At 41.9% G+C, this 12,701-nt stretch overlaps 1 protein-coding gene across 1 annotated transcript in view; it reads left to right on the top strand.

Moving 5' to 3' along the window:
- Positions 1–12,701, top strand: part of pvrl2l (PVR cell adhesion molecule related 2 like) — a 72,336-nt gene that overhangs the window by 10,637 nt on the left and 48,998 nt on the right. The window contains exon 3 of the mRNA XM_031871232.1: positions 10,069–10,181. Within this exon, the coding sequence (XP_031727092.1) occupies positions 10,069–10,181 (113 nt within the window). The remainder of the gene's footprint in view (positions 1–10,068; positions 10,182–12,701) is intronic.

The raw sequence follows: 12,701 nt of genomic DNA, 5'->3' as shown, positions 1-12,701 counted from the left end.
CCGTTCAAGGCCAAATCCTACCCTCAACCATTCAAGGCCAAATCCTAACCTCAACCATTCAAGGCCAAATCCTAACCTCAACCACTTTGCGAGAGTTTCACAGATTGAGAATGACCATCTCCAAACTGGAATGATCCCCAAACGGGCACTGACCTAGTTGCGTTCATGCCCTAATCATGCGTGTGAGTGAATGAATGAGTGAATGTAACTACGAAATGCCAACTTTTCAGGAATTATTAACAGCAGACTTCATGTGGGATAGTCCACTGCGAATTTTGGAAATAATGCAGTGATTTTGAAAAGATTTCAAAATCACTCTGCACAAAAGCCCACGGGTCATATCAGTTTTTCACAGCTGGCGGAGCATTATGCAGCCCAATTCAATACCAGTAAAAGAACACCGACATGAAATCACCATAACTGGAGTTAATGGGTTGTCACCTGACAACATGGTAACACTGAAAAGCCACCCAGAGTGTAAGCATGCCAATTATCTGAGCTGTCAGCTGCCCAATCATGCTATTCCAAAATGAAATCCATCACATCCCATACCTGTTTGAAAATCAATGGCAAAACAATATAGTATTCCTTTTACTTGCCTCCTTCCTCTATTCATCATGATGTTTAAATGCGTCTCCTTTACTAACTTACATTCAGTTAACAGACATGTTTGAGTGATCCCACGCAAAGCAAAATGCTCTCAAAATGAAAGTTTCATTGTGACAAGATGAGATGACTTGAGGCAGAAGCATGATGCGAGTCTAATTTGGTATTTTTAATAACTCAGAAATTTCTCCATTGTTCCCTTTTTGCTAAGTATGTTTCCATGTAAAAATAAGTCAAAATGTCACTTTCTTGTTCATGAATACATATCAGAGACCTGCGTTATCCCTTGGGTCGTGCCTGGTGGTCTGATTTATCATTTCACTGTTACATTTCTAAAATCTGGTTCCGCTCGTTAAAGGCAGGGGTGGCGGGGGAGAGGAGGCAGTTTGAAAGCGCATCGGGGAGCTAATCACACAGATCATTTATCAACAAAGCCCCAGTTACACATTTACAGAGATTGTTGAGCATGCTTCCAGCTGTGACAAACTTTTCCAATGTCCCATTTGAATTTCTCCAAAAAGACACCATGCACTGTCATCACATATGCTTTAAGAGCTATATCTAATCAGGCAAAGACTGAGGCCAATTAGTTACTTCAAGGTCACTGATGTGGGCAAAACAATACTTCCTGCAGTAATGTGAAAACTGCACTAAATACAAAGAATCCACATTGTATTTATCACACCGATTAAATTAGTATTATCTCCGCTAGATGTAAGCGTGATTATGTTTTCGTCCGTTTGTGTGTGTGTGTGTGTGTGTGTTTGCGTGTGTGCATCTATCTGTCTGTCCGCGGCTCATCTCGCATGCTCCTGTCCCTGCCTTATATTTTTTGTGCTTATTTTTGACCGGATGCAGAAGGATCTCGCCCACACACGTTGGTCCAGTAGTATTCCTGATGCATATGATCGTGGCTCAATGAGGCAGTGTTGGTGTATGTGCATGGCGAGTGTGGGATTACAAACCGGGCTCTGGACAGAAAGAAGCACACTCTGGTACACTAGGTTTGCAAAATGTAGATACATCTATTTAATGTATTTTTAATGGGAATCAACCTCTCCTTAATCCACGTGTTGTACCTGGCGGAGATCTGCACCTTTCTAGTGAAGTCTTAATCAGCTCAATATTTCATACATATGGATGTTCCAGTGTCTGAAGTTTTCAAAGAAAGGACCTAATATCTGGAATGATTTGAGATTATTATGCTGACAATCATTTTGTAACGGGATAAGCCATATCTTATTCAGAATACAGAACAAACACCAGCGGCAGCTCTGGTCTCGAATCACAGTTTCTTACTATTTATTTTGGCTACATATGTTGAATTAAACCACGTCTCTTATCTCGTCATTCGGAATTGAATTCAAAAGCAGCCACAGCAAAGGAATTATCTACATCCTTCAACTATCTTTAGCTTCAATTTCATGCCAGAAAATATGGACATTGATGGAGGGAGATCCAGTATTTGAAGCGATTTTCTTGCTTTCCAGCAACCACCTTCAATTTCTCAATGGATATTTCATCCTTAAAGTACAGCTGTATTAGCATCTTTGTCCTCACACACACACACACACACACACACACACACACACACACACACACACATTACCCTAACTGTGTGTGTGTTTGAAACCAAAGCCGTCTCTGTGACAACTAATCCCCTCTGTCTTGTCCCTCCACCACAGCGTTGATCAGTGTCTTGTCACTGAAAAGGCAACGCAAAAAATGCCATGATTATGAGCTGTCTGTTAGCGCTAATTCAGCTCCCTGGTGCGTGGCGGAGGAGGCGGAGGAGGTGGTCACTCAGCGCCGGCCCTCCTCTTCCTCTTCCCTTCACATCGATGTCATCGCCATCAGATTTGATTATGTGTCGCCCTGTTCAACGACTGCTGCGTGTGAAACGGACAGCGGGTGTTAACCGTAAAGAATGATAATGTGACCAATGGCTAAACAGATTGGATTTATGAAAGTGCGACCACCTTGAAGCTGCTTACATCTTTATTTTTATAGATTAGATGGACGTCGCCTGCCTTCCTCCTTTACTCGTGCCATAGGTACGGCCGCGTAGAGCGTCAGAGTTTGACGCGTAGGGCGACTGGGAGTAAGAACGAGCAGCTCTTCGCTTACAACAATGCCATATCAACTTCAAATGAGACAACGCTGACATTAGTGTTATTTCACAGCTAGTTTTTGCTGCCAGTAACTGACTAAAAGATAATGAGTGAATCAATGGATGAGCCTGAAGAAAGCCGCACGCCGAGACACGTTGGTCTGTATACAAGTTCTCTATACAGCAAGTGTTGCTAGGGTTTTGACCTCAAGGTGAGACACCCCAGAAAGAAATGTTTTTATTCATGCTCTGGTCAATTTTGAGATTTTTAGGCTCCGTTGGTTCCATAACATCTTTTTATTTCAGACCAAAAACATCCAAAAAAGCATCCAAAATACACATTCAGGTTTATTTTTGCCTTACCATTAGATAACGCCTCATTTGCATATTTAAACGCAATATTTCAGAAAACTTGTAATACAAAGAAACCTTGTCCTATGTAAGTAATCAGGAGGGGAAGAGTTCACCCTATTCACCTATAGTGTCTTAAACAATACATACATATCTTTAAAATGAGTTCTCAGACTGATCCAGAAATCTCCACCTCAGTAGCTCTCACACACTCCAAACGTTTCATTCAGTTCCATTCCTCTCTTCGTGCTGAAGGTTTGTACTGAGGGGTTTGTAATCCGTTTCATTTTGAAAAGTCAGCTTTTTAAAAACCAACATGGCTCAGTTCAAAATTTTGTTTCAAAACAAAACTCCTGCTCTCTTCTCTGATCAGATGATTTATACAACATTGTATTACTGATACCATTCCATTTTATGTCTGTTGACAATACTTTCTAGTTCATGGAGTGATACAAAGAGATATTCAAAATTCCCTCTGTTAAAACTTTTGTCTCTAATATGTCAACAAAATAAATGATATTTATATTTCTGTTCTGGATATGAATGACATTAGCACTAAGATAATAAGATAATGCCTCATTTGAATATTTCAACATGACATTTCAGAAAACGTTTCTTATGTGAGTAATCCACTGGAAAAGTTTCATGGTGATATTTACTAGTTAAAATTTGCACCCTAATCACCCGAAGTGTCTTTCTTTAAAGAATCATTTATTTATTTATGTTTTAAGCTAAACAAGAAACACCTGGACAAACCATCACAAGCCTGCTTACATTGTTTTATAGATCATCTTAGAGGTGTTCTTTGCAGCCAAACATACTTTGCACAAACAAAAGACAACATGTTGATGTTGTCTGCTTTCATCAGTCATCTGGACTATTGCTTTTTAACATCCTGTCCTCCCATCCATCCTTCTCCTCTTTCTGCCACTTCATGAGAAATTGAATTTATTTCCCCTCGTATTGAGATTCTTCTCATAAAATCACAACGAAGCCTTGAGCTGCTCAGTTCCAAGTAGCTATGATTACAATTCCACTGCACCAGCCTCTCCAAAAGCTCTTCTCTCTCTTGTTAGATGCACAGGTATATCAGTGTCCGGAGGCTTCATTCAGGCTCGACCACTTGACACTGTTTGGTTGCGTGTTTATACCAGAGTGACAGATGTTGTTTCACACCTGGATGATTGTTTTACATGTATATATAAATGAGGTTGAGTCATTTAAAGGGGACATGTCGTGCTCGTTTCCAGGTTCATTCTTGTATTTTGGGATTCTACTAGAACATGTTTACATACTTCACTGTTTCTCTCATACTGTCCATCTACATATTCCCATACTCATCCCTCGGCCGTTGTAGCTAAACAGTTTCTAAATATGGGCTACTTGAATATCTTGGATTAAGCGTCACAATACTTTCACAATATTTCTGTAGCATCTAGACATGCTTGATTCTGAAACACTTTTTTCACTTTTTTACAACATGGCACCTTTAAGAATAGAAGTGTCTTGAGTGTGAGCATTTAGCGGTGTCTTGGGACTGTGCAGTAATATATAACTGGTGCACGGACGGGATTCAACATCACATTTCCAATTTTATATGGCATTACCTTAACACCTGACTATCATGTGGGCTTTAGTCTAATTAGTTCACAATAATTATGGTGTCTGAATAAATCAAATTAGCCTCCTCACACATGGCCGCTACAGTCTGTTGGAATGATTCTCCACGCAGCAGCTTTGGCTCTACAAACGCCTTCATTCTTTCCATTTTAACGTCTCTGACAGCTGTTGGCAATCACCCAGATAAAAGCTGACATAACTGACATCATGACAGGCTGACAAAAAAACAAAAAACAGCTGCTTTGGATGTTAATGTGCATGAGCATGCAGTGCACAGCCCATCAGCATGTTCCTCACGCGTGCGCTGCGTGACCGTCTACACAGGGAAGCTCCACACAAACAGTCAAATGCCACAAGCCTCTAAATGTCAATTAACTGTGATTCATCGGGGGGGGAGAGCAAGCCAGCAGAGTGTTGCCACTCATTTAAACCACCTCTCCTCCTCCACTGAGCTGATGCTCCACAGCGACTTCTGCAGGAGAATGAGCTGCAAATTGTGGGGCAATTGGGGTTGTGAGCGAATAATGGCAAAATGGCTGAAAAGATGTGGATCATGTCGGTGCGTTGACACCAATCTCCCTGATAACATGGTCAAGTGCGTGTGTGAAAAACCAACCACAGTCAACAATTACATGTGATTTCCCAGGGCTGAGAGTTGAACTCTAATTATTGTCTCAATGAAGGAAGTGTGTGCTTCAGTGAGTTGGGGGGGGGGTACATAACTTAATTTCACTGTGAATCAAGAGGCAGATGAAAAATGTAGATATTAATATTGTCTCGTCATTGAACTTTGGTTGTCAGTTTTCTTGTGGTCACTTCAAGTATATTCGCCGGATCTGAAGCGCACTCAGCAGCTCTTTTGAGCCGTCTGCCATTTATCTCCTCAGAAGGCGATTCAAAGGCCATGCAGGGAAGAACTACAGCCCGCTACGGCCGGTGGGCCTCCAGAACATCAATGGACTGTTGTAAGAGTAGCATTGCTCATTTGGTGAAAAAATGCATGTCCCCATAACATAAAACCTTATATTTTAGGGTGACGTTGGTTTACAGTTGCAGTAAGGGTTCGGTTTAGGTTCAGGGAAGGGTAAGGGTTAGTCTCCAGGAAATGAATGTAAGTCAATGTAACATCCCTAATAGTAATGGAAACACACAAAATCGGATGAACCATATGAAAAAGTTTAAAACACTTAGATGTGAGTATTAGCTGAGATGCAAAAATAAAAAATGCCCACAAGAGGCAATTTTTTTTGCGAGCACGTCGGTGCGCTCCGTCTCCGTGGGGCTTTTTGGATCCAGTCTCTGAGGGGAATGAATCATTTCTGATGCGGTCTCATGCACTCTGCTCCCTTCCTCTCTTACTTTTCCCCTCCTCACATCTCTTTATGGCCATACCTCACATCTCTACTCTGTGGACTCCTTTCATTCTTCACCACTCTCTCTGGTTTTCCGGTTGTCCCTCTTCGTTTCCGCCTTCAGTCTCTCTCTGCTTTAGTCATTCCTTTAATCGCTTTACTTTTAACTTTTTTTGACTTTCTCTCTGCGTTGCTCTTTTATTCTGTTGCATTTACCCTTCCCCATGAATTCTTCTTCATGTTCCTCTCCTTTCTCGGGGCTCCTTTCAAACTCTATTCTTCCTCTCTTTTGTTCTCACTCTGTTGTCACTATTTCCCCCTTTGCCTCACAGAAGACATTTTATTGACCACTATGAATAACCTGAAGCCTTATGTGATTTGTGACTTTGGTGAGACCGTCTGGTGTGTGTGTGTGTGTGTGTGTGTGTGTGTGTGTGCGCACGCGCATTTCAGCTTTGTGAATAGTGGAAGTTGCGTGTTTAATTGGAGGGGAATAAATTTGTGAGTTTGTGCATGAGAGAAGAAATAAGAAAGTAGAAGAAGAATGTGACTGAAGGGGGAGCAAAATAACGGGGGGAGAGAGATGAATCTATAGTTCATGCTGCTGTTCTTGTTGATTCCGTCCCATGCATGTCTGTGTGTGTGTGTGTGTGTCTCCATCTTACAGTGGGAATGGTTGACTAGTTTCGCAGCCCATTGTCTCCCCTCAGGGAAGAGACTCTGGTTCAATGACTGAATCAGTCTCGTACACACTCACATTACAACATAGATTGTATGATTAATGCACGCACACATTCAGATGCTCAGTAATCACACACACACACACACATCGTGTTTCCAACACTTTGGAGGACATCACATTTACTTGCATTTATTTCCCGGAGACCTTTAAAGGTTCGTAGTACGAGATTGGAAGCATTTCGATTGCTTCTTAACGGCTCTCAACGTGGCAAAGCCTGAGCCCGGAGGCTAGCAGCTAGCGGTGCTAACAGCTAGCAGTGCTAACAGCACTATCGGTACAAAGTACGGCACACGTGGTGACAGAGCTAAGGGTTTACCTGAGGGGGAACCAAAGGTGGGTGCTATTGCGGCAACGCCATCATTCGGGAAGGCTGTATGCATACATGCCCCCACCCCATTCTTTGTTAATGTGAATGTTTTTCACAGCTGATTCTCGGGCTAAACCTCAGCCGGCCCATCCACCTCCATGCTCTGGCATGTAACATATTGTCCTAATCAATCCTTCACACACTAAGAGGCTTTTTCACTGGAACCACCCGGGGCTAGCTAGCTGTTAGCGAGCGCTTATCCCTCCCCCCCTCTTTTCTTGTGGAGAGAGTGAGAGGCCGGCTTCCCCACAAGAATTTTATCTTCACAGGCGCAGAGGCTGACTGTGAGGGCAGAGGGGAGGTGGGGGAGAAAAGACCTTAGTGAGATTTGATCCCGGGTCTGCGGGGGGTTCACAGCAGGGGTCCGGATCACCACATGAGTGCCAAGCAGAGAGCAGTTAAAGGAGCAGGACAGGAAGAGAGGGAAGAGCACAGCGCCATTATATGTTGGAGTTAATAAAGTGAGCATCAAGAGGTCTGATGATGAGGCCCATTGTAGCAAAATGAGTGGATTCAAAGGCAGGAACAATCAAAGAGTATTTTAAATAGATTGTGTTTGCAAGCTGCCAAACACATTGAGCTGCTGGACTTGGGCTAGATTGCATTAAGGAAGGATTACAACATCTCTGCTTTGCTCTCTCTGATCCTTTCTCTTTTTTTTTTTTCTTCCTTACTCTCATCGAGGCATTTTTCTCTCCTCCGTCTCACGATGACGAGGATTACAAGTTCATTAAAGTTCATTAATTTCAACTAATTTAATACAGCAAACGTGTGCGTGTCTATACAGACATACACAATATATATGGCACAATTGCTGCGATTTGTCTCATTGGTTGAGACCTGTGTGTTGACGCTGATCCAAATAAAAAGACTCATTGCTGAGAGGCAGGGACAATTCAGGTCAGCTCTTTTAATGAACACCAGTCAAGGCTTATATCCAGTTTAAAGTATCTATCTGAGACTTGTGATGTTGTTGGCAGAATGTGTCCTGCTCAGGGGTTCATGCTGCTCTCAAGATAAAAAGTCTCAAGTGCACTTTCTGCAACAACATTTTCATTTGTCAAATCCGTCTGCGATCCAGTGGAAGCCTGGGTGTATTTGGACACGGAGACATGACACGATCAGTTGGGAGACTGATTCTTGTTAGGGTATCACAACCGCAGTGTTTGTTTTGTTCTATTTTTTATGCAAAAAGGTAGAATAAGGGAAAATAGACATAAAGCTGTTAACTAGAACCATATAAGGTTCTTTGGCTTGTCCCCATAGATGAACCCTTTTTCATTCCCGGTAGAACCTGGAACTAGGGCTAGACAATATATCAATATAATATCCATATCGTTAGACAGGCTATCGTCTTAGATTTTAGATGTTGTAATATGGCATAAGTGTTGTCTTTTCTTTGTTTTACATGCTGCATTACAGTAAACTGACATAATGTTCTGAACCTACCAGACTTACATTCCAAGGGTTTCATCTAGAACGAACCCAGGGTGTTCTTCCGATAAACCTTTTATATTTCAGGGGGTTCATCTAAAGCCAATCCAGGGTTCCTCATGAGGCTCCCAAAGAGGTGTGGTGCAGCTCAACCCACAACAATCATGCTTCACAATCACAGTTTTTGAGTGTGGCCTTAGTTGTGGGCGTTCCCTTTTGTCACCCGTGCTGTCAAATCATTGCAGAACTTTTTCTTCCAAAAAGTGTTTTTTTCAACACTTTTTTTTTCAAAGGGTTCTTAAGGGAACCCTTTGTCTTAAAGAAGATGAGGAGCCCTTGAAAACCCTCTTCTTTAAAAAGGGGTTCTTCAGATGCAGATGGTTTGGGTAGAACCGCAGAAAGAACCTTTTGGAAACCCTTATCTCTAGGAATGTAGGTTCAAAAGAAGTCTTACACATGATTTGGGCTCCCAGCTCTCTACACATAGTAGAAGTCTGTTGATCACACAATGAGAGATGAATTTTAAGAACAAGTCATTTCAACTTGTCCAATTGAACCTCAGTATTCTGAAAACAGCCCACAGGTCAGCAGGTAGTGCACGGTGTTGAGACGGTGCTCGGCTGTAACCGTCCTCCTTTTATCTCTGTTTAAGTCAGAACCCACCTGTTTTAGGTGAACCTGTGCAGGCTTGGCAGACCGGCACTGCTCTCTCATCACTGCCTTTCCTACTCGAGTTAAGAGTTCTAGGTGCCTTCCACTGACTTTCAAACACATTAAAGAAGCAGAAGTAGTCGCGCTGCCGTAGTGTTCCTAAAGGTGCGCCCCGTAGTGACGCCTTGTGGTAGACGAGCTGTATTGTAATGAGGAGGGCCTAGCCGACAGAAGCTGGCTAAGACTCTGCCCGAGGCTTGTTATCAAAGGCTCATCATTCAAATACTTTCTTTCCTTTTCTTGAAAGAACTTTTCTCTGTTTTCTCTTCATTCACTTTATTTCTTAGTTTCCCCTCATTTTGTTTCTCTTTCCGTTTCCCTCACGCTTCTCCATAGCTTTGTTAAATCGTCCAGAACATATTAATCTTTCCCTACAACAAAAGCAAATATTGATAATGAAATACTAATACTCCATTGTGACCTACGTGAAGGTGGTTGTCAGCAGGATCACAGAAAAAACTGCAGGCCTGATTTTTATTAAACTTTCTCCAAGATAGAACCCATTTCATTTTGGAGCGAATGGACACATTTTATTTCACTTTCGTTACCATTGCAACTCGAAATATGGAATTTGGCCTTGGCCTAAACATTTTAGTTTCTCTCTCTCTCTCTCTCTCTCTCTCTCTCTCTCTCTCTCTCTCTCTCCTCCCACGTAGCCTCTGTTTGTTCCTCTTTAAGTTCCGATACAAACAAACCTGTTTAATTATTCAAACGATATTGGTTTTGTGGATGATGCATAATCTCCCTCTTTGTCTCCCGTTTCGCCCGCCTCCAGGTATCGGGGCTCAGAAAGTGCGAGTGGAGGACGAGCTGGAGGCGTATCCCACAGGGTCTGTTGATCTCCGCTGCGAATTCATCGATGGAGGAGGCCGAACCAAACTCACACAGGTAGGAAGATGGAGCACAACATTGTGTGATTGATAAGGTAGTTTGGGTGTAGACAAAACATAAAAACAGTGAATCTTAACCATTTAACTGTAATTTATGACATAGTCAAGGATGGGAAAGGACTTTCTCGCCTCCATAAAAAAATGCCATCTTCTATTGTTATATTGGAAGGGAAGGAGTCCTGCTACTGATATCTAGTGGAGTTGGGACGTCTATATATATATGCACTAGCTGAGAAAGGGAAACACACGTAACTCTGACAGTGACTATGTGAATGACATAAGAGATATGCATGTTATTTACTCTCATAAAATGCTTGTGAAATTCTATTAATATCATTAATGTTAGGTTTGTTCCTGTTTTCAGTATTTTTGTTTTGGGATATTTGTTGTGTTTCTGGTTACTATTATTTTGGGATAAATACATATCTGTGTAATTCCACTTTTGTGTCGAATTGTCAACCCTGATGATGGTGCCTTGGATGGAAGGAAGGAGGGAGGGGGGGGTTAAACTCATGTCTATCCAAGCATTCACATTTCTGTGTTCTCGTAACGGACTTAAAGTTGACATGATTGTGAAAAAAACAAACCTCCTGCACTACTCAGCGCACAGAGATGAGATTGATATCAAACGTCCTATCAGACCTGATCTTCTGTTCTGTTACAAATGTCAACATGATGTTAATAGCAATCAACATGACATCATGCATATTGCAATAAAAATCATCCTAAAAGTACGTATCCAGGTGTTTTTCCCCTTGTCATCGCTAGAGTTGACTCAATTCCACATGCAGATCATCTCGTTTTAACCTCAGACTATTTTGGAAGTCAATTTATTTTATCAGCCGTCCGGATAACAACTTCTCTGACACCACCTTCACTCTTCTGACACTCTGCACACACCAAGTAAAGCAAAGCGCTGTGAGCTGTCTGCTACTTCAATGTGATCCTGGTATGACCTCGACCCCTCAGAGTTGTGGTTGGAATCAATACACAATTTGTTCACACACAAAACCTGAAATTGCAGACAGGTTAGATTGCCCAATATATTTCCTGTACAATCCACAGCTAACAGGGGAGTCTCATCCACTAATTCACGCTGACATCCTGGTTGCAACCCGTCGTCCTCTTCTCACCCTTCAGCCCTCCCTGCTCCGTCTTTCCCGTTCCTCCAGACGCCATACATGTTCTAGAGGTTTGCTAAATGTGTATTGATGAACTTTATTGCCCCTCCTTCCCAGTCCATCACTTTAGCCAGTAGTTTGTATTTACTGTAACGCTGTCACTTTGAGAACCGAGTAGAAAAGAAAATCACTTTGAGCATAACATCGTGGTATTCTCCCTTGCGATAGAGTCTCATAACAGCCATAGCAGATATCAATATCTTTCACATATCAGAAATCATAAGAAGAAAAGCCTGCAAGACGACTCTTTGTCAAATAGTGTTCTTTAAAATGGCAACAGGAACCTCCTTTGAGAGCCTAAAGAGACCTTTAATTTCATCTCGCAATAGATTCTTGCCTCCTTACTCTGACAGCTTTAATTGAGTTTGACATTTTGCTATTATAAGTCAAATCATTTTTTCAGTTTTCGAGGAAGCACATATTTGAAAACTTGTTCAAAGAAATGTCAGAAATGATGGTATGTGTATCTAACTATAAAGCAAAGGATATCTGTCTTTCTGTGTGTCCTTTCCATATCTGGAGAACCGATCATTCAATCTACTTCACACTTAGTGGGTGTATTGAAGGAGACCACATGGAGTGCTTTTTGTGGAATTTGGTGCAATTAAGACACCCGCCAGGCTCAATATTAATCTTTGAATAAACAAGCGAGCATCGCTCTGTGGAGCAGCGGGGGCGGGGCTTCAGGCCTCTGCGAACAGACTTTATAACGGTGGTAGTTATGTCAGACAAAGTGACTCATACGTCTATTTGGTGATTAACTCCACGAAGTATATTTCACCAATGTTTCTGACCGCAAGTAACAGCAACCTTGGGTGTGTTTTTCAGGGGCCGATTTAGTGATTTGGGGGCCCCAAACCAAACGCCGTCTTGCTTTACTTTCCACCCTTTCTCTAACGGGGAAATGTTGGGATTGGCAATGCTAGAAGAATAACTATTAACTATTAATAGGAAAACTATTATGAGTTACAACAGTAATATTATTCCATAACTTTCATATCTAAACGTAAAAATAAATCTATAGCTATTGGGGCCCTTTGGGATGTCCCACGGTTGCCCACCTTGCCTAATGTTAAAGTCTTAACCAGAGTGTATTAGCTGTGACTTGGGTGTGTGATGCAACTATGCCATGGCAGGTGTGTTGCTGAGGACCCAAGGAAGCTCAGTGTAGAGTGTGAAGTTGTTCGTATGAGCGGTTCCTTGAGTAAGCTGCAACACCACAGGCCGAACATTTCGACCCATTGAACCGGCATACTTTGAATTGGCGCTGTACAACTATATGTATTTATTTATATATATATATATATATATATATATATATATATATATATATATAT

This window comes from Anarrhichthys ocellatus, unplaced genomic scaffold (genome assembly GCF_004355925.1).
Source record: "Anarrhichthys ocellatus isolate YVR2014 unplaced genomic scaffold, GSC_Weel_1.0 scaffold57, whole genome shotgun sequence".
In the NCBI taxonomy this organism is placed as follows: Eukaryota; Metazoa; Chordata; class Actinopteri; order Perciformes; family Anarhichadidae; genus Anarrhichthys; species Anarrhichthys ocellatus.
Note: the sequence above shows the minus strand (reverse complement) of the source record. Positions and strands in the feature narration are given on the sequence as shown.